The sequence below is a fragment of the Lampetra fluviatilis genome, chromosome 25, assembly GCF_964198595.1.
Source record: "Lampetra fluviatilis chromosome 25, kcLamFluv1.1, whole genome shotgun sequence".
NCBI lineage: Eukaryota > Metazoa > Chordata > Hyperoartia > Petromyzontiformes > Petromyzontidae > Lampetra > Lampetra fluviatilis.
The window spans coordinates 6932981-6957512 of record NC_136299.1 but is presented as its reverse complement, the minus strand read 5'-3'; the positions used below and the strand labels follow the sequence as shown (position 1 = coordinate 6957512).

Below are 24532 nucleotides of genomic sequence, written 5' to 3'. Positions count from 1 at the left end.
AATTGCTAAGAAGGGATTTAGGATGGGGCAAAGAGAAGGAAGAAAACGAGGAGAGATGCCAGCACGGTTCCCCAATGACCTCACGGTTTGAGTGGTTATGAGAGAAAGATGGACCAGCAGAACAACTTCATGCAAAGCATGCTGGGTCTTCCTGTTGGGCTGTTGCTGTCTAAAAACACCTATTTGAATGAACATTATCATTTAGTTTCAGGCCATCGGATATATATGTATTTTGTGTGTGCCAGGCTGATGGGTTTTCCCATTAGCTAAACGAGACTGCGTGAATCCGTCCAGGTTATTTATAACCAGCACAGCGCCGATGTCTCCATCACACTCAACAGGGCAAACCGCCAAGGGGGGGGGAAGTGTTTTGGACAATCCGTTAAACTGCCAAACCAACCCCGGTGAAATTGAGGTGGCCGGGCGGTTCAGAGGTCAGAGTGTTAAGTCGGCACTGCTGAGATCCTGGGTGTGAATCTGGCTTTCTGCCATCTGTGATTAAACCAAATTCACAAGCACAGCGCGAGTTGATTATAAACAATAACTGCCCAAAAGAGTCCGACATATTAAATTTGGTTCTGCACTTAACTTGGCTAAATTGCAACCCTTTGAATTAAAACACCGGTTCACCCATCACGCAACCAACATTAGTCTTTGGCCAAGCAACGTGCAGTCTCCTACTGTGTGGACCTGACGTCACTTGGAAGGATCTCGGAGGTCGCTCTCCATTGTCTCCTTTCACAGAGTTCTCTAGTACGAAGGGTTGCGCTGCTCTGCGAGATTTACAACTGGAGTCTTCATCGCAATGCGTGCCACCGCCAGCACTTTGCCACTAAATTTGTTTTAAAATCCCGTTACGATTTTCTAACTCCACGTCTACGAGCCCTAGGAGAGAGCACCGGCATCCTTAACACAGCAGCAGCAGACGCACAATCAAGAAGGCAGCAATAGCGGCGGTAGCGTCGATGGCGACGATGGCAGCGGTGGCCACAACGGGGTGTCGAAGCGCACACACGACGCCGATCATCTATTATTAACGAGCCTCCGCACTCGAGTTGGGAGGCACTGGCCAATCATCAACCAGGCTCCGTCTATAATTATCCTAACAGTGCGGCACTCAGAGTACCGCGTCAGGATCGCCCCCATTGCCCCGATCGCTGGCTCCGTCGTCGCCTGGAAACCAAATCTCTTGTCCAAAACACTAATTGCTTCTGTCTGCCGCTGGACAGCATCTGCTCTTTTGTCAAGAGCAGGCTGGCGCGCGCGCGTGCGTGCGGGCTTGAGAGAGAAGCACGCACGGCAGGCGGTTCGCGGCAAACACGATGTGACAGCGTCCTCCCCAAGGCAAGCGTCGGCCAGGAAGACGGAACTCACTAATAAACACACGGCGAATTGCAACGCGAACTCACAGCCCAGCCCGCAGGGAGATCTCGTGTCAAGAACATCTGAGTTTACTGTTACAGGAAGTGGCTGGGTAGCTCGGAAGTTAGTGCGCTGAGCTGGTACGACAGAGATCCTGGGTTCAAATCCAGGTTTTAACCAGCTGCGATTCAAACAGGGTTCTCAAGTAAAGATTATATGCGTAGAGACCCACAGACTTGTATAGAGATGCACACACTAGCACAGAGACCCATTGACTCAGAGACAGAGATGTAAAATAACTGGTTCTCAAGTTGTAGTGAGTTGATGGTTCCCAGCCCAATCACAAATGACTGCAAAAACTAATAACCATCACGGTTACAATTGGTTTTGCAGTTAATTTGGCTAAATGTTAGCTCCCAGGAAATCGGTTTGAATGACATGCAGGGCATATGAACGGCGACTCCAGTTTGAAAAAAAGAGGCCTATTGAATGACTTCAGAAGTAGTTCTCCAATGTCATCTTCAAGGGCCGTTCAATGGTTGTTTAGTTATGAATCAAAGACACGCTCGCCTCATGACATGATGCGGATAACGCAATTGGAATAGAATTGGAGAAAAAACTAAAACAAAACAATTATTCTGATAAAAAAAACGGTGAAAATAAAATATCACGTGCAACAAAAAGAAATGGTAGAAACAAACTGACGGATCGATAGACGACCTTAGCTTATTGCCAGTTAAGAGCCTATTTGGGCCAGAAACTTCAAATGACACCTGGACCTAAGTATAACATTAACAATCAGACATAAGGTCAGCAAGGTCGTGAGCCCACACCATTTACCACAGCACGGTCATTACGGCCGTTGTCCGCGACTATGGGCGACCTCTGCTCACGTGTATCATAACCCCGGTCGCAAGGTCTGCCCCAGACCCGTGACCTCATCCCCGGTCCACTTCATCGACGTTCAACCGGTTAAAGAGGGTGGCGCACCTCGAAGAACACGAGCAGCTGGGCAAGCGCCGCTCAATCACCTCTCTAAGAGCGTCACCGTCACCCGGATTTCAGCTTCCCCCTTGCATGGCCACCCTCTCTGGGTACCGAAAAACTAAAACGCACGACTGAACCCACGAACCGCAGGCCGGACTTGGCCTGCGACTTCCATGTCATACGGTCCGTGAACATGAGGCCGACGAATTGTAAGTAGCCGGCAGGTTTTATTTACCTGTCACAACGAGCATCTTAGCCACACTGATCGGGAACGAGGGGGATATTTCCGACAAGGCAACAACACTGCGTTACTAATGGGAGTGCAATCAGTGGGATTCTGTCACTGCAAGAGGTCCTTGAAGTGACAAAAGTGATCAAGGTGGGTGTGTGTTTGTGTGTGTAATGTGTGGTTCCCCGCCAAAGGTATCAGAAAGTCCGTTTCGATGCTCAGCAAAGAAAATCTTCCATTTCAATCCCTGCTCTGACCTCAGCCGCAGTGACCTCTCCCTCTGACAGCCGCCCCGGGGACGCCGCCACGACCCACCTGCTCCTTCTTGGGCTCCTTGTCGATGTCGAGCCGGGCGAGCGACGTGTTGACCTTGAGGGCGAGCGCCAGCGCCATGAGGCCGCCCGTCTTCACGTCGTTCTCGCGCAGGTCGATGCGGACGATGCGCGGGCTCTCGGCGATGAACTCCGCCACGGCCACTGCACCTGAAGTGGCAGAGGAGGGGCGGGGGACCAGGTGAGCCAGGCTTGGCAACGTCGTAGCGACGCAGGGGAAATTCGGCAGGGACAATTCAGCAGGCGCCGTTTCGCTCCGGCCTCCAGGGACACGCCGGCCGGCACGGGGAGGCCTGGTGTGCTGCGACTGTACGACGCTGCGCATTTACCCTCGCAGGTGATGCGCGTGCAGGCCAGTCCCAGGCGCAGCACGGAGCGGTTGGCGATGAGGCCCTCCTTGAGCCGCAGGACGCCTTCGTTGCCGACGCTGTTGTGGCCCAGGTTCAGCGTCTCCAGGCTCTGCGTGCACGGCTGCGCAGGCACGCGCCCAACAAACACGCGACAATTCGTTGCAATTTTGAAACAAGGTAAAATTTTTACATGTATATCGTTATAATGATGAGTAAAATCGCACGGCCCCAGGAGAGACCTAGCTGAAATTAAACCCCGGTGGTCGAATGTACAAAACATATTTACAAATGACAGCAAAATATACCAAGGTCACATTAGTCCATAAAAATGGAAAACGAAGTGGGGACTGAGAGCGGAGATGCTGAATAACGGTTATGACCATGATCACGCTGATTAGCCCAAGAGAGTCGTGCGTGCCAACATGGGGAGCAGAGGGAGAAGATGCTGCCTGCCCTGCCCCTACTGTTAATAAAGGATGCAAACCCACAACCCTGTGCCCCCCTAAATTAATAACTTTCACAGGCCCCCATTGGCTAAGTGATGTGGATACAGACGCTACCTACCTGCTTCTCCCCCTTCCATTAAAACAATTATGCCCCGTCTTCTTGGTTCTTTCGGTAAAGTCACGTAGAAGGGAAATAATAAAATAATAAACATAAAACACGACGTTTCGGCCACAACGCAAGCAGCCGTCCTCAGGTGAAGAACAAGTCTGTCGGGAAGACAGCGTCTGAATGAGACGCTGTCTTCCCGACAGACCTGTTATTTTCCTCTGTTATTTTATTATGTGTTATTTTTATTCTTTTATTATTTCCCTTCTACGTGACTTTACCGAAAGAACCAAGAAGATGAATCCCTTCAGTCACGAAAGCTTTAAATCGAAAATTATGCCCTGGTTGCACACAAATGGTGAACAGGTACACATGGGCGGGTTGGGGGGTGGTGGCGACGTGGGCGCGCGTGTGGGCGCGTTGTATGCAGTAGGGGTGTCGCACGTACCAGCATGCTGGCCACGTACTGCATGCCCACGTGCGACAGCTGGTTGTTCCACACGACGAGAGTCACGAGGCCTTTCTTCTGCTCCTTGAGGCCCTCGCACACGTGCTGGAGGCCTGCACGTGCACAGGGGGACGGACACACGTGCATTCAAGTCACACGTTCGCACGCAAACGTCCACATGCACCCAATGGGGAGCTACTGAGACGCTACCAGACACTACACCACCAAGGCCTACTGGGATACTACCAAGCACTACCGGGACATTGCCAAACACCAGAATACTATCAAACACCACCGAGATACTACCAAACACCACAGAGATACTATCAAACACCATCCGGACACCACGAAACACCACCGAGGTGCTACCAAGCACTACCGGGAAACTAGTGAACAATGCTGTGGGCTCGCGCTCGCACCCGAGTCCATGAGGCTGTTGTTGCGCAGGTCCAGTAGCTGCAAGGTGCTGTTGAACTTGACCAGGTTGCCAAGCTGCAGGGCGTCCTGGCCGCTGTTCAGTTTGTTGTCGGCCAAGTACAGCTCCCGCATCGCCAGGTTCATCTTCAGCGCAGACACTGGGGCAAGGTCGGGCAGGGTGGGTGGTTGAGGTGGGAAAAAGTGGGGGGGCAGGGGGGAGTGAGGTGGGGGCGGTGGTTGTCGGAACGGTAGCGGCGGCAATGGGAAAATTTTATTTAAGAGACAACTAATTGGAGGCGGGGGGTGGGGGAGAGGGGAAAAGATCGTGTGAAGCGAACTGCAGGGGCTGCGCTGAAATATTAGCGGGCGCACCAAGGGTTGACGCTTCACGTCCACCCACGTTAGCCCTGCACAGCGACCCTTAACCCCTCCGCATCCCAAACCCGGCTCCCCCTGCGCCACATGTCCAACCCGACTGACCCAGAAGCAGGAGGGGGCGGCCGGACATGCTGGCGTTCTCCATGTGCAGCACCGCGAGGCTGCTGTGCATTCGCAGCGCTCGCGCCACAAACGGCAGGGCCTGGTCGGCGACGGGCGAGTTGCGTGCGTCCAGGATCTGCAGGCTGCCCGTCTGGTGAGGTCAGGCAAAAGGAAGCAAAGTCGGCGGGACAGCGAGGGGGTGAACACACAGGTGGGGCAGAGGGGGGGGGGGGTGATGAGAGGGGGCAAGGAAGGGATGGGCAGATGATGGTGAGTGACATCGAGTAGCGATTGAGAGGGAGTGGGAAGAGGAGGCATGATGACCAAGTGGAAGGATAAGATGAGGGAGAGACACGAGCGGGGTCGCGTGGCATGGGGTGGAGACATTAGGCAAGTAACCATTTGCTCCTCTCACACTCACAGTGACTGATGAATAGTCACGATTCGGGGGTCACAAGTAAAATTTTTTTGGTTTGATTTTCCACGACGATTGTATCTGGTGTATGCGTGCGTGTGTCTGTGTGTATTATGGGGAGAGGTAGTGTAGCGGTTAGTATGCTGAGCTCGGAACCCGGCGACCCGAGTTCGATTTCCGCTAATGGCCAACACCAGTGACAATTATCTGAACCAGTCCCGAGCCTCCCCTAGATAGAATCAGCCGCAAATGAGTACCCGGTACGATGTGTAAACATCGTCATTGGGAAGACAAAGGCGGCCAGGCGTGGTGCTGGCAACCCACCCCCTCGTGTGCCGTGCCGGCCTTCATAGGTGCTCGCTAACCGCACTTGCCCCAATAGTCTGTTAAGGTTCTATGGGGGATCTTTGTCTTGGTGCCCTGTGGCTATCTGTGTGCGTGTGTGTGGCGTCTTGTGGGCGAGGGTCTGACCTTCTTCATGAGATTGGCCGCGGCCTGCCACCCACGCACACCGATGTGCTTGTTGAAGGAGATGTTGAGGTGGACGGCCGACTCGTAGTACTCGACCATGTCGAAGAGCGCCGAGGCTCCCTGCGCACGACGGAGGCCCGGGGTGTGGGCCGCAGCGACGGTGAGGACAGAGGCACAGGGTGCGCCATTGCGACACTCGAGCGGCGGTTTGAATCCGCCAGTACAGCAGCATCGGAATAGCGCAATAACGACACATCTGTGCCGTGACTTATGGTGACGCTAACGAAGCATCACAGCCCAGAACCTTGCCGAGTATTCATCAGGTATAATTATTCATAATATAGGTTTTTGGGTCAGATCGCGTTATTTATAAATGTGTCGTAACCCTCCACCACCGACATGGCCACCAAGCAGGCGCTACTGCAGGAGTGGGCCTTACCTGGTTAAATTAAAAGTTTAGTTTTTATAGTTTAAGAGTGTGCTCTTAAGCATGGGTAACTAGAAGCCCATAGAACAACACTGTGCAACCTCTCAGGCTCCCATTGGCAGGGTCAGCACACATTAGCGAACACCCGCACACAACGCCAGTGGCTCCCCGAGGCTGCATGGGGCTCGCAACTCATTTAGGATGAAAGAAACAAAGGAGTGCTTGACGAGGAAGCGACTGAACAAAGAGGACGAGAGTGACAGGACTAGATAAGCGAGCTTAGGATCACTGATCGACTAAAACTGCTTCACGGTGGAATCGATTTCCCCTTCTCCACTGGCACATCTGAGCCGCCCCAGAGTGAGGGGCCCCCTCACGGTACGGGTGCTATACCATCAACTGTTTGCCAAGACGAGCCAGAAACAATCTGTGCTACCCTGGCATCGCAAGACGTCCGAATCTGGCTCGGGGCCAAGCAGGGCCAGGCTGCGGTGTTCGTGACGCGTTAATCACGTGCTACGTCAAGGCGGCACAACTCACACGCGGCGTCACCGCGTCGCTTAAGCGCTTCTCGACCGGCTCGTCGCACATTACACGTCAGCGGCACGGCCGGGCTTCAGCAGTAGAAAAACAACCTGGTGGCATCTTGCGTTATGCCGGCCTCGGTTGGCTAGGTACGGCCCCCGGCGCGGCTCAGTTGTGCGGTGGAAAAATAAAAGGGGGTAAATGAGTCGGTGAGGGAGCAACAAGGAATCCCACCCAAGAAACTTCCATCAGGTTAGAAAATAAATAAATACAAAGACACCCACGTCTTCATCCAGGCTTGTGGACTCAGCGTTGACCTCATTGAACTGCATCCGCTTGAACACCTCCTCCAATGTCTCGCATGTCTTGTAGTCCAGCTTCTCCGCTGCAGGAAGGAGGGACGGGGGAGAGAGGTGAGTGGGAAAAGGTGACAATGGGGAAGTGAGAGGGGAGACACAAAAGGAGATAGCTGAAAGAGGGTAGAAGTGAGAGTGGGGAGAGAGAAGAGGTGAGAGAAAATAAGAGGGGAGTGGGGAAAGGGTAGAGAGAGAGGAGAGTTGAGAGGAGATGTGGGGAGAGGAGAGAGAAAAGATGTGAGGACGGCGACGGAAGGACATGTGTTTGTGAGGCCAGCCTTGAGAGTAGAAGAGAACGTGCAGAGGGAAGCAGGCGATGTGCAAGGTTGAGGTCAGGTTAGCATCATGGAGGGGGCAGTGCTAGCATCTCGTTGGCTGCTTTGGCTTGGATCTGATAAAGGACCGTTGTTAGTGGCTGATGGCCTGGTCTGTTAGGGTCGGCAATCGGGGCTCAGTTGAGAAACCGATTGGGTAGTTTTGTGAGGGTCAGGGCTCACACCGGGGTCTGATTGACGAGTGTGCTATGCCCCCATAATGTGGGCACTTTACTCTCTTCTCTTTTCCCTTCTGGCATTTAGCGCCATCGCACGCCACACAGAAGAACAAAGAAATAACTAAATCAATTAAAATTGAAATGCGAGGAGTGCGTTGGCAGCAGTGACTTTACACACACATATATACACACCTGGCCACTGTCACACATACACGTGCACAGCCCCGTACGTTCAACCATACTTCATCTCGCTGGTTTAGTGTGGGTTGAGCAAAGAGGTTGGATGGCCCGGATCAGTTCGGAAATTGCTCCGCAACCGACGTTAGCCATTGCTGGGAATCAAACCGAGGTCACCGGGTACGTAAGCGTAGTGCCCTAATGCTTGCGCCAATGTTCCACCCCCTTGCCACTTATTGCAAAAACACAAATAGTTTGTAATTTGCTGCGGCTCATGAAAAAAAACTTCAACTGGAACGCTGCGCACATTAATCCTAATTAAATTCGACTGCTGCACCATCCGCCCTATAAACTACACAAACCTTACGGACGCAAGTTGGCGATTCTGCCAACTTTAAAGTTTAAACAAGCCAACGGGCGCCTACAAGACAATTGACCTTCCTACCAGTTCCCTGTCAGGTGGCCGAGTGGTGGAACAAGCGACTGGCAATCCCAAGGTTGCAAGTTCACATCCTGGTTAGGGGTTGACTCCCTTCCTCTGGGGTCGACAGAATGAATACAACGTAGTGGGGACATCAAAAGTGGTTGTCCTATAGATTCTACCCCACTCCCACTCCGCCATAGGAATGTGGAATTTCCACCACTTGTTCTAAGCTTCAAACAGGACATGAGCACAACCTGAATGCTCATTTGAGCAGGAAATCACGTTTACGTATTTATGTTTCTGCTTATTATTATCTATGAGTCTGTATGCCTGTGACTCTGTGTGCATATGCATGCCTACGTGGAAATCTGTCTGTGTACATGTGTTTATGTGAGTCTAAACATCTGCGTGTTTACATGCGTGTTGAGCATGTGTGGACCTATGCCAGGGTAATTATTTGTATGTCTCTGTTTTGTATTTACGTGAGTTGTAAGAACATCACAAAAGGCAGAGGACAACACAACACCTCAAAAGAGCCGAAGATTAAAGTGCCGAAGAAGCCAGAGAGGGATTTCCTCGGAAAATTCCAGCCCAGTTTTGCCAAATGAGCTGGTCCGGGATTTGCGAGCAGCCCTCATCAGGTGAGGTCAGCGCACTTGGCTGGGCTGCTTGGAAAGCTATCAATAATTCACTTAGCTGTGAACGGCACTGTGAGACGTGCACACTCTAAAAAACCTGGGCCGACTCGTCTGATTAATTGGGGTGAACTCACGGCTAATCCCTCGCACCGAGGCACTGGGCAACGCCGCAAGGCTCTTGCGGTAAAGGGGGGGGGGTGCAAAAGAAGAACAAAAAGATGTCGAGGATTCTATTTTAAAAATTACCAAGTTTAAAAGATGTAGGTTCATTTTTTGTTAACTCATAAAGAAATGAAGAGAGTTGGCGTTGAACTTTACCCCTGAGATCGAGGCATTCCACTCTTCCGCTGAGCTCAGTGATATCCTGCAACACAGAAAGAAAAAGACCCCCACCCCCCATGAATACGCATCAAACTGTTGGGGCAAGCGCAGTTAGTGAACATCTATGAAGCTCGGCAGGGGCACGAGGAGGTGACCGGCTGCCTTGTGTCTCCCCAATACTGACATTTACACACCGCACCATGTACCCGTTTTAAGGCTCAATTGACCTAGGGGAAGACCAGGACAGGTTCTGATATTCACAACTTATGTGAGCCATGGCTGGAAATTGAACTTATGTTGCCGGGTTCATTGAGCAGCGTGTTAAGCACTTTGCCACTGGTCTACACCTCTTCTTGTTTAATCAGTTGCTGAGCATAGGTTCAAAACGGCCAGCAGACACTTGCCGAAACATCCACTCGTCCGTCCAACCCTCGGTTCCTCCATCCATCACTCCATATGTCCATCCGTCAACCCATCCATCCCACCTTCCCTCCTTCTGTCCTTCTATCTGTCAGTCCCTGTTTCTATCCGTCCATCAGTCCCTCCTATCCATCGCCTCCTCCTCCCACCATCCATCCATCCATCCGTGGGCCTCTGCCTGGCACGGTTGTGGCACCGCGCCGACGTTGGCACGGCGCCATTTACAGTGCAAGCGGCCGCTCGCCAGAGCCGGCTGAGCGAGCGGCACGGGGGCGGCGGCGGCGTGGCGCGCGAGCATCTGCCGGCCGGATTAAACGCCGCACCTCAGCGCCGGCAAAACAAGCAGCGGCGCGGCAGGAGAACGCGATCCCTTTGCCGTGTACCAGCACGGATCATTATCACCTGCCCAGGTCCGGTTGGAGAATTTTAAATACTGCGAAGACTCGTCGTCCATGTGCCTGCCCCTGGCCCGGGCAAGAGAGTCACGATCCCATTGGCTCTTCTCCTCTATCCGTGGGATTGACGCCCCCCCCCTTCAAATGTAAGAGGAGCTAAATCCCGATGTGACCCAGCTAGTGGCGCCTCTCTCGCCAAACGCGAGCATGTGTCCGATTTACTGTGCCACTTGATGTTCATCCAAACTCACCTTCCCTACAACCACAACTACAGGACCTGAGTTTTGGGGGCCTCTGAAAATCTGTCAGTGACAAGTGTCACAAAGCAAACGATAGGTACAGGTGCAGCTTCATAATCGCTTGCTCCTGCCACTCCTGGCAGAACGGTCTCCACTACAGGGAGCTCTAGACAGCCGCCCCTCAAGGGGATATTTTGACGTCTCGGAAGAGGTTGGAGGACCCACAATTTGCCCCACCAGACACTAGCTGCCAATCAACTACGTCCGGTGTACTCATTTACACTGTTGATCGTTACACCACGGTGGCAGTGGCAGCAGCAGCAACAGTAGCAGCTGCGTACCATTGCAAATATAACATCGTTTTATAAAATCGCCCCGTTTCTTATCGGCATCAACGTGGAACGTGGTTAAGTACAAAAAGTTATGGAAAGAAAAAAGGCGCAATAATCATTTCGCTGACAAATATTTGCACTGTACTTAAATACACACTGCGATGCAGTCACTTTACACGACAGCCGCCAAAAACTACAGCGGGACGTGAGACCGCCCCCCCCCCCCACTGGGTAGCCACAGGGGTCGCTCTGTGCTTAAAAAAGACGAGCGCCTGTTTATTAAAATAAACAGTCTAATGACATAGGACGCCGGTGAGGGAATAATCGCACCGACGCACTCGGAACCGGTTACACGAAACAGGCAACGGTTTTGTTTTCAATCAACCCGACACTTCCCTAAAAAGCGACTCAATTAATAAGGCGGTCGTCGCGAGGTTACATCGGTTCGCTTTCCCTAAACGGACCCAAATCATGCCGCTTCGCCCATCGACCAATCAGCCGCCGTCATTTAGCAGGGCAAGGTAACGCCGTGCATTATGGGACACACAACCAATGAGGGGGAGACAAACAGTGCCGATTTAGTTGGGATTTATCATTTCAGTCGTAGCCTCGGTCTCGTCGACGACAACCTGTGGAGATTGAGTCAAGTCTGAGACTGCTGATATCATGTGGTCATTCTCTTAGCAGTCACTACATTGAGTCAGACGCTTAGTTCGTAAAGGCTGGTGTGAGGGGCGTGCAGTTTCTCTCAGCCTCAATATCATAAGCTCAGCCAATCGGTGAGCTCAGTAAATATTTTTTGTATACTTTTATAACCAATTACCATGCTTGGTATGCCTCAGTAGACTGCAGTCTCTGCTGACGTTAACAAATTACCTTAGTCTGCATCTTCAGACTTGTTAATTTCGTTTCCACATAGTTGTCCTTGCTTTGGCGATTGTTCTTCGGCATAATCGCGTTTGATTATATATTTTCGTCCATTCAGTCATCGTTGACTGATCAAAAAAACCTCTTAATTGAAGAATATTTTCGTCACTAATTTGGCAAACAAACTTATGGTGGTCATTGTCACGTTTTGGGATTTTCATCCAGCCATAGTCATCACCGAATGAAATAAAATAAACACTTTGTTGACGAATATTTTCATCACTTGTTTCAATAGGGACATTAATGCTGGGAGGTGCCGTAGCCCCAGTGGAGAGTTCACCGCCCTAGGAGGTGTTGGCAAAATAAATGGAAGCGGCAAGAGCTCCTAGTGTGCAAGGTGGCCGAGTGGCTCAGAGGACAGAATGCCGAACCGGCGCCACTGAGATCATGAGTTCAAATCCAGGCACTAGTCTGTGATTAAACTGGGTTATCAAGCATAGTGAGTTGATCGTCTCAGCCAGGTCACCAATGGCTGCACAGAATAATACATAAAATTTCCTTCATCACTGAGAGTTGGTTAATTTCCAGCTTGGAGCATTAAATATCAGTTTGACTGTCATGCGATGAACGTTACTCTCAAATGCAACGGGATAGTGCTCCCATGACTGTGTGGACTAGAGGTCACTTTAAGGGAACTCGGAGGTAGTTCTGTGACATTTGTCTCCGTGGACCGTTGTCCAACATGAAAAGATGCACAATCGGGATAACATTGGGACAATATGAAAAACACAAAACAAAATCTCTCGGTTAAATTTACAGGTAGCATTGGGCAGAGTGGAGGTTCTGGCTCTGGTTACCTGGGGCACCCTTGATGGTTCGGGCTGACATGTACACCAAAAATGGAATGGTTATTTAAATAACAGCCCGGACATTGGCGCTCACGTATTCACATACACACAAGGGCAGTGCGGAGTCATTGGGCTAACTTGTGGTGCTGAAACCCAGGGGGAGATGAAGCCTTCTTCGAAACACTGTCTCTCAAATTAAAAGTGTACCACTTAATGCTGCATCATCGCCAATAGAGATTTATTTTAGCTTGTCCGCTTTTACAATAATGTACACATTATTCCCAGCCAGGCATGTAATGATTTAACGATCAAAGTCGATTCTTATACCCACGATTTAAGTATTTAATTGTGTGTGGATATTGCATCGATTATCTTTGGTGATGAATATTTTTTTTGTTCCCTATGTTTAAATGGTCAAAACGAAATAAAAGCAGGACAATCGAGTCATTCCAGATGGATTAATAGATGGTACACACACGGTTGGCTACATACGTTGCGAAATAAGTTCATACAGACGAGACGAACAATAAAGAGGAGACAAAATCCACAAATGGAAGAAGACATCTTCATTGAGACAAGACCATATCGACAAGAGAGAGTACAGACGAAACAGACAGTACAGATGAGACGGGCAGAAAAAACGAGCAAGACAGTACACACACAAAAGAGACAGACAACATGGGACAAGGTGTACAATACAGATATCGTGTACAAGAGCATAAAAAAAGCAGACTGCACAGCCACCACAAACAGCAGACTCTACAGACGGTACAAATTAGTCGATAAACAAGAGACTGTACAGACAAGAGAACAATTAAATTTTGAATTGCATTGTGACCTAAAATCATGGAAATTCATCAAAATGTGGGGCGGGAGCAAATCGTTACACATCTCATTCTCGCCGAGTACTTCCGCAGATCTCTATCGGGGCTGGCTAAAAGCAGGGGTGGCTGCGAACCGAAGGCATGTGACAGCGCGCGTCTACGATCACGCGTTGCTGCGCCACGCTCCCACGCAAAAGCTGAAGTTATTGCCATTTATCCGCGCGTTTACGTTCATGATGAGGAGGCCGCCCGGAGCGGCCCAGTTTTTATATCGGTCGCCGTTACTTTTCAAAAACAGGAACAGCTCCCCACCATCCCTCCCACCTCTTCCAGCTGCCGACCTACACACTTGGACTGTTTTCAGATCTTGTTTGCTTTTACAGTCGTGGCGGGGGGGTAAATACCGAACGTGGGCATTTGCCACGGTCATGTTGTGATGGCAAGCCTCTCCGTTAACAACTTGCAACCACGCGAGATTTAAGATGGCACCACTTGGTTAGGCACGATGTCCGACTTAATGGGAGTTTCTCATTATTCACTTTGTGGAGAAACAATAAGTCAGACGTCATGTGGGACCCCACGCAGAATAAACCAATTTGAGTTCCTGAAGAAGCTCCCTGCAGAGAGCAAAACATCAGACATTGTGCCGGACAAAGCGCAGCACATCCCCCGATTTCAAATTGGAGAGCTCCGCACGTCACAATCTCAAGAAGCTACGGGAGTAGCAAAACAGGTAACAAAAACACACAAGCACATACTTTAGACACAAACCAACCCCCTCTGTCACTCTCCGTAACTGCCACTCGTCGTAAACAAACAACACGTCGCCACCGTGCGCCCGTGGGGACGCGAGGAAGATGAAGAAGGGCGCGCGCCGCCCGTTACGGGGATTCCTCTGCGGTCACAAGCCACAAGCCGGCACGCGGCACTCCTTTGGTGAGGGGGGGGGGTATGTGGGTGGGGGGGGGCAGGGCACTAGCGGTAGCGTGCACGGAATCGGATGAGAAATGCCGACCTCGCGTGACAACTCGCAGGTCGCTGTTACTCGCTGGATGTTTCCTGCCAAATCTCATCTGGGCCGGTCACAAAACAACGGCAGCAACACGCGACTCGGTGGCTTGAGCCGCTCGCCAAGCGAGTCAAAACACACCAGATTAAACCGAGAGATTCATTTGTAGCATGGGGAGGGGGGGCTCTCTCTGTTCCATGACGGGCACCTCTAAAAGCCTGCAGTTCTTACCACGGGAGAGTGAAAAGGGACTCTTCTGTTTCAGTGCTGCTGCCCCCCACAAACCTAAACTCCAAATCTTTAAAACGTTTGAGCGGTCATTCATTTTCTCTATTTTATTGGAAAAACACTGCAAAAATTAATATGCGTTGCACCGTTAGCCACGACGAGAGAAACCACTAATTATTAAAAACTCTGAATGCCTGGCCATTATTGTATTATAACCAAAATAAACCTCATCATTGATATGATAACATTCTTTACAACTGCTAGTTTTCAGCAGACCATATCGAAGCACAATAAATGTACATTTAGTACACGATGTCCCATGTTGGGTCACAGTGGCCATTATGCCAACAGCTGCAACATCAGCAACTTTAACAAACAGCAAACCCATCCGATCAGGCTACTCTTCTCCTGCCAATTAACTGCTGGATGAAGCCCTCTCCATACCATTTCAGTGACGGTGGTTGCGTGACCATACTTCACCACACTGGTAAATATGAGCTCGTGAAGGGATGGGGGAGCCTGGGACTGGTTCAAACATCACTCGCCACTGATGTTTGCCATTGCCATACATTTAACGCAATGAGTTAATAGTGCAGCAAGCCAGCCCCTTGTCAATTACCATTATAATTTAACGGATTACTGTATCATCTCACAACCGGCCGTACCTGCAACTGCTTGATAAGCTTGGGGATGGGTCGCACGTTGAGCTTCAGGCAGGACTCCTTGTAGGCCGTGATGATGACCTCCACAGTAGCGTCCAAAGCTAAAAATATAACACCAAGGAGGGGGGTAGAGGGGCCGGCAAACGGGGCCTCAGAAAATTAACTTCCCCGATCCGCAGCCAACGACACAGAGGCTCCGCAATAATAAGCACTACGTTGCTACTGTTACATTACGTATCTAATTGTCTTATCGCACGTGGCACGCTCACCAGGGTCTCTCATGCAAAACGAATTTGGAAAATAAAAATCAGTTGGTTGTAAATATGAAAGGTTGATATGGAGCTGTGCTCTGCCTAGCGTGCATCTCTGCTGCAGAGCCAGTGGTGGAAATTCCCCATTTCTGTAGCCGTGTCCAGTCTCTCCGTTTGATGACCACTGTTCGCTTGAAGTGAGCGTAATAATAACAATCTGTATCGATATGAAAGATGACGTCAAAACAAGCAATGTTTATACAGAGCCCACATGCAATTCAGCTCACGTAGGCAAGTTTTTTTTTGTCCTAAAGTTGAAACTCGTTTTTTAAGTTCACAACAGGCATGGGATGGCAGGGTTACAGTATCAGACCAGCTGCTCTGTCCCCTAACCCCAGAGCATGACCAGTCAATTAATCGATTAACTCAATCAATCAATTATGTTAATTATTGATGGAGCGTGCCTTCAGGGTGAACTAAAGTACATGTACTCTAAAAAGACAAAAAATTCGAAGTTGATGGCTGTAAAAAGTGGGTACGATGGAATTTAGGTTGTTATAAAACAGACGTTTTGGGTGGTGGCCCCTTCTCCAGGAGCCCAGTGCATAAAACTCCTGAAGTGTCTTTTTTTACTCAGTGTTCCATCTGAACCAAAGAGAGTTAAGGGCAATCATGTAAGTTGTTTTGTGCAATCGCACACGGAGACGCCCGCATCATAGTGGCAAGTGAAGTTACAGCACCGTCTCATTTCCTTGTCCAGGTACCATGTGGTGAGGTTTCAGTAAGGTCAACAGCGGCCCCAGCTCTAACCCTGATCCTGACAGTGCGACAAATCCCTAATTTTGCGACAACAGATTTATAACACCAACTGTGAACTTGACGGTAACAATAACACACCGAGTGGGTGACACTTTCCATAACCCTGACCCAAACCCTAGCTCGGACCCAAACCCTAGCCCTGACCTTGACCCTAACCCCAACCCACATCATAACCCTGACTTCTAGCCCGATTATTGCCCTCTAATTGTTATTACCCAGCTTCCACGACTGTAACGATATTGCTTCCTACTCTGGCCAAGTCAATATTAATCCCCGATCTCACATTCACCTACCCCTCACCACCTTACCCTCATCCACTTCAGTCATGGCACTCACTCGCCATTACCACCTTGACCACACTTCGCCCATCTCCACTATACATTACTTACCCTCACCTCTCTTAACCACCCTCACCCACCTTATTCTCGCTCACCTCACGACCATCACTCATGACAATGACCCTTTGCACTCACCTACCCTCACCACCACCTCAATCACCCTGGGCTCTCTTCCAAACTCACGCATGCACCCATGGTGCTCATCCATGGTATTCACCCACCTCACACACTCATCCACCTCTCCTACTCTCACTATTTACCACTCATTTTACACGACCCATGGCACACATGCACCCTCAGCCAGAACACCAACCACACAAGTATTCATGACACTATCCCACATCAACACAAAACTCGCCCATCTCATCCACTGTCCCATCATGGGACTCGGGCATTATCACCACCATTCTCGCCACCACCCCCAACCGCTGACCACCACCTCACCCACCGTGCCTCCACGGGTCCCTGGGCTCCACAGCGCCCGACACGATGCCTCCGTCCTCCGGGAAAGAGACCCTCTTGGCGGGGAGCGCGGGCCTGGACGAGCCCTGGGGGTCCGCAACCCCGGCCGCCTCGGGGGTCTCCGTCTGCGTCTCCTTGCTGCTGTGCGTGGCCGCGGCCTCCTCCTCAACCACCACCTCCTCAATCATCTCAACCACCATCTCCTCGCTGTGTCCTTCAACGTAGCCGACGTCGTCTTGCTCATTATTGCCGTCGTTGTCTTCGTTGTTGCCGTCACCTCGACTGTTGTTGTTGTAGTTGTTGTCTATGGGGTTGTTGTTTTCGTGGTTGTTGTTGTCGGCGCCTCCGCCTTCTCGGGCCCCCCGTCCTCGCCTAGCTGGCCCTGCCGGCCTCGCGGCGCCGCCCGCCGGCTCGGCCAACAAGGCCGCATCGAGGCCCAACTCGGGCCCGTCCTCGGCACCGGCCATGGCTTCTTATTCTTCACCGGCGCGGGGGCATCGGGGGTGGTGAGGAGGTGCTCGGAGCCACGACGCGGTGAGGGAAGACGAGGTGAAGAAACGAGGTGAAAGGGGGAGAGGAGCTCGCAAACACGGGATGCGGCCACGGCGGCCACAGCCGTCAAATATCCCCCCGACACGCGCGGTGCGCATGCGCAACACCCGGTTCCTGGGCACGCGCAGTGGAGGGATGAAAGGTTTGTTTACGGGGGGGGCGGGGGGCGGAGGGATTGCCCCGCCCCTTGAAATTCAACGTGTCCCCGCCCCTTGAGGTTAGCCCCTCCCCTTAGGCGAAAGGTGACCCCGCCCATTGCAGGTAAGGCAATAAAGTCGCCCCCTCCCTTGCAAGTGGGGGGGGGGGGGAATAGCCCCGCCCCTTCGGGGGATGAGCCCATCACTTTAAGTGAAAATTAAACCAAATAACTAAACACGTTCGCAAATAACAAAATAACACCGTTGTATGGCCTTTAAAATAAATAAATAATAGGCGACGTTTCGGCCAATGGGCCTTTAAAAACACAGAGTTGGTCCCACCCTTTAGGTTGTGTGGGAGAGTGGCCCCACCCCTTACGAACTCTCTTCACCCAAGGACGGGGGGAGGGGTGAGGGTCCCCTACATAGCCCCGCCCCTCAGCTCCCCCCCAAACCCTGAGTCAACCCCGCCCTTCAACCCCTTGGCCCCCCAGTCTTGTAACCCCCCCCCCCCCCCCGATCTCCCACAGCCACGTGGTTATGCGCCTGTTAATTTACTGCGATGAGCCAAGAATGTCTGTGTGTCCCGCGCATGACGTCACTCCACGTCGGCCAGCCAACCTCATTACTACTCATGAACAGGTGACGTCCTCCGCATGGACCCCATCTCATTAATAATCATGAGCAGGTGACGTCACTCCACATCGAACAGCCCCCCACATTAATAATAATTTTTACTGGGCAGCCCTTTGATTGGTGGGAAAACCTACCAGCGTCGCGGTCGCTGCCCACCATTCACATTAACATTGGCTGCTGACATTTGGGCTATGCCCATTTCAAACGTTTATAAAAAAAAGTTTACCTGTAGAAGCTAACCCCCTCTTCCTGATGACGAGACGCCGTAGTTTTTTGTTATTTTTTGTTATTTTCTTTGAACCTATCTACGTGACTTTACCGAAAGACCCAAAGAATATGAATATTAATAATCATAAAGAGGTGACGTCTTCCAAATGGACACCCCCCCCCCCAACATTAAAAATAATTATCGGGTGACGTCACTCCACATGGGGGGGCGAGGCGCCTCCTCCCCCCTTCTCGGCATCAACTTACAACCCTCACGGCAAAGGCAGAACCCTCGCGTTGTCACGTGATCTCCGTAACGCTGTTGAGACATAGAAGTAAAAAGGACGTCATTATGAACAAGGGTTTATAACCTTCAAATGAAATAGGCCTGTGTCACCGCGGCCTTACAAATTGCACACGAATTGATGCAATGAATATCACGCCGGGATCTGATTTTCGCTTGTAAGTTTCAGATTTACTGCAATACACCCGTCCTTGGCGAGTTACTCTTAATTGGCTTCCTCGTGTAATTATCCGGTCCCCCACACCTTCACGGGGGGTGTGGGGGGCAGCTCGGGGCTTTTCGCCCTCCAAATTCCGAGTGAGGGTTGCGAGCCAAGCGCTCACAGAGACCTCCCGGCCCGTCCAGGTGATTGTATAAATGATATGTATTAGGCGACGTTTCGGACAATGGTCCTTCACAGAACATAGAGTAGCCAGAGAGGTAGAGTGAATCACGTGTGATCGAATCAACCTGAATACGTTTGATCAGCATCAGATCTCAGAAGCTAAGCAAGTATTCAGCCTGCTTGGTGGCGAGATGTTAATTACATCGCCTGGTATACAGGAGATCGTCGGTTCGATCCCGACCCTGAAGCCAGCTGTATATTTGGAGTTTGCGTGTCTCTCTCCCCGTGGTCGCGTGGATTTTTCTCCGGGTCCTCCGGTTTTCCCCTCCACATGTATAATCAACGTGCGTTTAGAGTATTTGGCTGCTATCCATTTCCACGTGATAAGCCACTTCGTTGAGCTATCATTTGTGGCCAGGTCGCTTCTGAAAAAGAGCTATACAGATCAGTGGACCTTACGAGGTAAAAAAAATATAGTTATATAGTTTATAGGAGACTTTTAGGTTGGGAATCGAACGTGGCCAGGATATCATTGTAGCTGTAACCAGGAGGAGGTTGGTGGGATACGTGTGCAGGGTGGAGCGGGGCATGTTACCGAGATGGGCATTTGAGTGACACCCAGAAAGTTGGGTCAGTAACTAAGGGGAAGAGGAGAGCTGGTGGTGACGTGACTGTAAAAACGGTCCTTGAAGGACCTGTCACCTCTGTTACAAGGAGAAACCTAACGCCAGAATGTGTTAATGATACATACAGTCCTCGATTTACGAATCAGCCTCTATGAAATAAAAAAAAATTTGAAAACATTGACTTAAAACTCGTGCTTGCAATCTGACCCGTCAAACTATTTTGTTCAGGGGAGCGATCCCCCGCGAGATGTTAATGAGTCGGCCTCACGTCGGGAGTGAATGTTTGTGTGTGTGCGCGCGTGGGGAGCATTAGTGTAGCGGTTAGCGCGCTGCGCTATGAACCTGGCGACCTGGGTTCGATTCCCGCTCACGGCTAACACCAGTGACGATTATCTGAACCGGTCCTGGGCCTCTCCTAGGTCGACTCAGCCTCAAATGAGCACCTGGTGCTGTGTGTCAACATCGCCACTGGGGAGACAAAGGCGGTCGGGCGTGGTGCTGGCCCACCCACCCCCTTGTGTACCGTTCCGGCCTTCATAAGTGCTCGCTAACAGTACTTGCTCCTACATTATGTCAAGGCTATAGGGGGGATATTTGTCTTTAGTGTGTGCGTGCGTGCTCCCGTGTGTGTGTCCAATTGTGGTGACTCAATGCCCCCCTTCTGACAAGCAAGCGAGCATCAGGACTCAAGGTAAGTGAAAATGAAAGTTTTTGTATTGTGTAACTTTTGTATTTACTGTACAGTAGTTTTACAGTGTTACATGCAAATGTATAATATTTCTTCTTAATTATGAGTTCAACAATGCTTTTGTTAAACCGTAACACATTTTCATAACACTGACCTATAGGGCCATTTAAATACAGTGCATTATTGTCTTCTGACTTACGAATCGTTCGACTTACGAACGGGTCTCAGGAACGAATTAGGCTCGTAAGCCGAGGACTGTCCGAAATGGATATTCCCAGGCGTTTTACGGTATCGAGGGTTAGACCAGGGGTCGGCAACCAAAATAAAAAGAAGAGCCTTTTTAAATTCGGTAAAAAAACACTCAATATATCAAGAGCCGCGATGCATACGAGACGGTGATCCTTAATAAATAACTGTCACGAAGCAGTCCTGCGTGAGGCTGAAAGGTGGCCAGGAGGACTAGTGGACTACTATTATCCATATGAGCGGAGCTTGAAGTGGTATTTGACGCCAAAACCTACGTGTTAAACTGGTAGCCCCTCGTATACAGCGTGGCAACGTTTTGTGCCCGGGCCCTCTGCTTACCTCCCATTAGAAGCCAAACTCTCAACAATGAATTTGTTGGGAGTCTTTTTTTCAGCTATGACAGTAAACCGGAGAACCCGGACGAAATCCGTGCTGGACGGGCGGAGAACGTCCCCACTCCACACAGATTGGCGCCCTAGCCGGGAATCGAACCCAGACACATGTTGTTATGAGGCGCAAGCGCTCCCACTGTGCCACCCTGCCACCCAATAAATGGGCATTAATGATATTATCATCCACAGCACCATCTCTGGCCCGGTCTAAACCTGAGTTCCATGAGGGTGCGCGCTGACCCCGCCATGAACTCCACTGGACTCCGCAGGGGGGCACTGGCGAGATGCTTGGAGGAGATTGGGGGGGGAGGGGAATGGGGGAGAGAAGAGTTAACACTGCATTAACAGCCATAGCATCATCATCCACAGCCGCCATTCACCGCTAAGCGCGTTGATGTTACCAGGGCGCTGATGCCAGGCTCGGTGCACATTTTGAGGCTATCACGTGAAGTTTGGAAAGCTCACTGCTAGAAAGTCACAGGACAGATCCAAACGCAATGGGTTGACTGCCTGAGATGACTGGCAGATGGACCCAGCGCTTGCAATCACCTGCACTGTGCCATCCTGCTGTATTACAGACAGAGGAGAACTGCAGAGTGAAGCGAGAGGACGGGAAAGAGACGGAGAGAGATTAGATTATAGAGACCATCGGATGCACAGAGTATTCTAGATTTGAAGCTTTCGTGACTGCAAGGATTCATATTCTTAGGTTTTGTCGGTAAAGTCACGTAGGTAAAACATTAAAATTAATAAAAGTAAAATAAAATAAAAATCACGACGTTTCAGAGGCAACACAAGCTTCCGTCTTCAGCTGTCGTGGCTGTGACGGTTCCACCTGAAGACGGAAGCTTGTGTTGCCTCCGAAACGTCGTGATTTTTATTTTATTTTACTTTTATTAATTTTAATGTTTTACCTACGTGACTTTACCGAAAAAAACCTAAGAATATGCACGGAGTAGTGACAGAGCAGACAAAAACATAAAGTGGATAGAGAGAGTGCGATAGTTCAGAGAGGACATATCGAGAGGTATGAGAGAGAGATACGCATAGATGTACATCGACATTTATTATTTCGGAAGTTGAGTTCATCAGCAGTGTTTCTGTGTTCATGTGGAGGGAGGTTGGTGAGTGGACCTGTGGACGGCTTCCGGAGTAACCTCGCGGTGAACATCTGAAATGATGCTGCCAGCGATGCTGCCAGTCCATGGGTTGAGATTGAGACTCGTGTGGAGATTCACAGACTTATACAGAGACCCAGAGACTCGCACAGAAACCCATAGACCATGGGTCGGCAACCAAAATACCAAGAAGAGGCACTTTTTTGGAATTCGCTAACACAAACTAAATTTTTGCAAGAGTCACAATGCATGTAGAATTCCAGACTGTGGCCCTTCATAAATAACTGTCACGAAGCGGCCCTTAAAGAGCCACATGCAGCTCTGAAGCCGCAGGTTTGCGACCCCTGCCATGCATAGAAGCGCATGCAGTGGCGTTATTACTGTGCGGGTCCGTGGTGACAGCCGCATATCCCCTGCAATGCTCTGATAAGTGGGAGAGAAAGAGAGAGAGAGAGGAAGAGAGCGTTTGAGAGAGAATGAGAGCGCGAGTGCGTGAGTGAGAGGGAGGGAGATTGGAAGAGGGGCAGTTTGTGTGTGTGTGAATGAGAGATAGTGAGAGTGCGCGTGAGTGAAGTCAATGAGGGAGCGGAAGGGAGAGTGGAAAAGGGAGAGTGAGTGAGAGGGGTAATCGATTATCCTGGATTAATCGGCGCCTTCACCAGGCGCTGGGCGATCTGGCAGCCCGGCCCTCCCCCTGCTCCTCGTCCTTTGTGCCGCCTCTCGTGGTTGCAGGGCCCAGCGCCACCTAGAGGAGGCTGCTTCTCGCGAGCAGTGGTGGTGATTATCATCGTATATCATACGAAGTTTTGCTGGATGGCTGTCAGCCTGGCTGCCTGACTAGACGGACGGACACGACCAAAATACGTGCAAGCTGATAATTTATACGTGTTTCGATTTAAAGCTTTCGTGACTGCAGGGATTCATCTTCTTGGTTCTTTCGGTAAAGTCACGTAGAAGGGAAGTAATAAAATAATAAAAATAAAACATAATAAAATTATTTTTATTATTTTGTTACTTCCCTTCTACGTGACTTTACCGAAAGAACCGAGAAGATTTATACGTGTTCTCCACACATTCGCTAATAACAGTGTGACCATCAAAGGCAACGTACTTAATAGGCGACGTTTCGGACAATAGCCCGTATCCATGTGTAGTAACGCTCACGACTCGTTCACACCGGAGTTGGAGGCACACTTGTTTATTTAACACCAACTTTGTGACATACACATTTGAGGGGGTATCGGCCCCCTCACCCGTCTATCTGAGGACACACCTCTAGGCTAACCCTAGCCTGCCTCTGAGTCCTCCACTACTGGGCTAGGGGAGGCTAACTTGGCCCGACACTGGTCAGTCGGGCCCGGTACCCAGAGTCCAGACCAGCACTGGCTCTGGCTCTGGTACCACGCCACTGGCTCGAGCCTGCGCGGTCCTGATAAGGACGGCGTACCAGGGGGAGTCCAGGGCTCTATCTAAGACGTCTTCCGCCTTCTCTTCTTTAGCTAAAACATCACTGCCGAGCCCCTCGATGCGTTCCCCTTTTATACCCAACCCCTCCCTGAGGGGTGGGGCCCCGGGGGATCATAACGACCGAATCGACCCCCCAGGGTGTCTGGCGCGGACGTCGTAGAGGGCACCAGCTCGTGCACACATGTAGCCCCGCCTACTGTGTTTGTTTCCCATAGGCTGCCATGCATAACGGGCTCTCTCTCTAACACCCCTACATCACTCCCCCCCGCATAGCATGCAGCCGTCCCGGCTGCCAACATACAAAAATTTGACAATAAAGGTGCCTTCACCCCCTGACCGCGCGTGTGCCTCACTATTTTTGAACAATAACAGGAACCAGAACAAGAACGTAACAGCAAGATGAGAAACAACCCGTCGCACCCCCCCGAATAAATACGAATTCCGTAACAAAAAAACAGCCTATATACAATCAGCAGGGAACCCACCACGCACACACAACACACGGTGAACCCAACATATGTACATCCGAGGAGCGAGGAACACACCACCCACACAACACCCAATAAACACAACAGCTATGTACACATTTCGCCGGCCTCACAACAGTTTGCGCATTTTAGCGCGCGTCCTTGCAGCGGGCCCCTCACACGGGGTAACCGCGCGTGGCGGACCATCAGGTGGCGAATGTCCGTCTTGGGGTGAGCATTCATCCGACTCCGCGTGACCCTTGGCATCC

At 50.8% G+C, this 24532-nt stretch overlaps 1 protein-coding gene across 1 annotated transcript in view; it reads right to left on the bottom strand.

Annotated features, from left to right (window-relative positions):
* PPP1R37 (protein phosphatase 1 regulatory subunit 37) overlaps positions 1-17745 on the bottom strand; it is a 29581-nt gene extending 11836 nt beyond the window's left edge. Inside the window, exons 1-10 of the mRNA XM_078868125.1 lie at positions 17085-17745; positions 15232-15329; positions 9402-9447; positions 7280-7380; positions 6044-6163; positions 5158-5308; positions 4680-4835; positions 4261-4373; positions 3240-3381; positions 2894-3060 (exon numbers count right to left, since the gene is read on the bottom strand). Of these exons, the coding sequence (XP_078724251.1) occupies positions 2894-3060; positions 3240-3381; positions 4261-4373; positions 4680-4835; positions 5158-5308; positions 6044-6163; positions 7280-7380; positions 9402-9447; positions 15232-15329; positions 17085-17565 (1575 nt within the window). The 5' untranslated portion in view covers positions 17566-17745. The remainder of the gene's footprint in view (positions 1-2893; positions 3061-3239; positions 3382-4260; positions 4374-4679; positions 4836-5157; positions 5309-6043; positions 6164-7279; positions 7381-9401; positions 9448-15231; positions 15330-17084) is intronic.
* Between the last annotated feature and the right edge of the window lie 6787 nt (positions 17746-24532).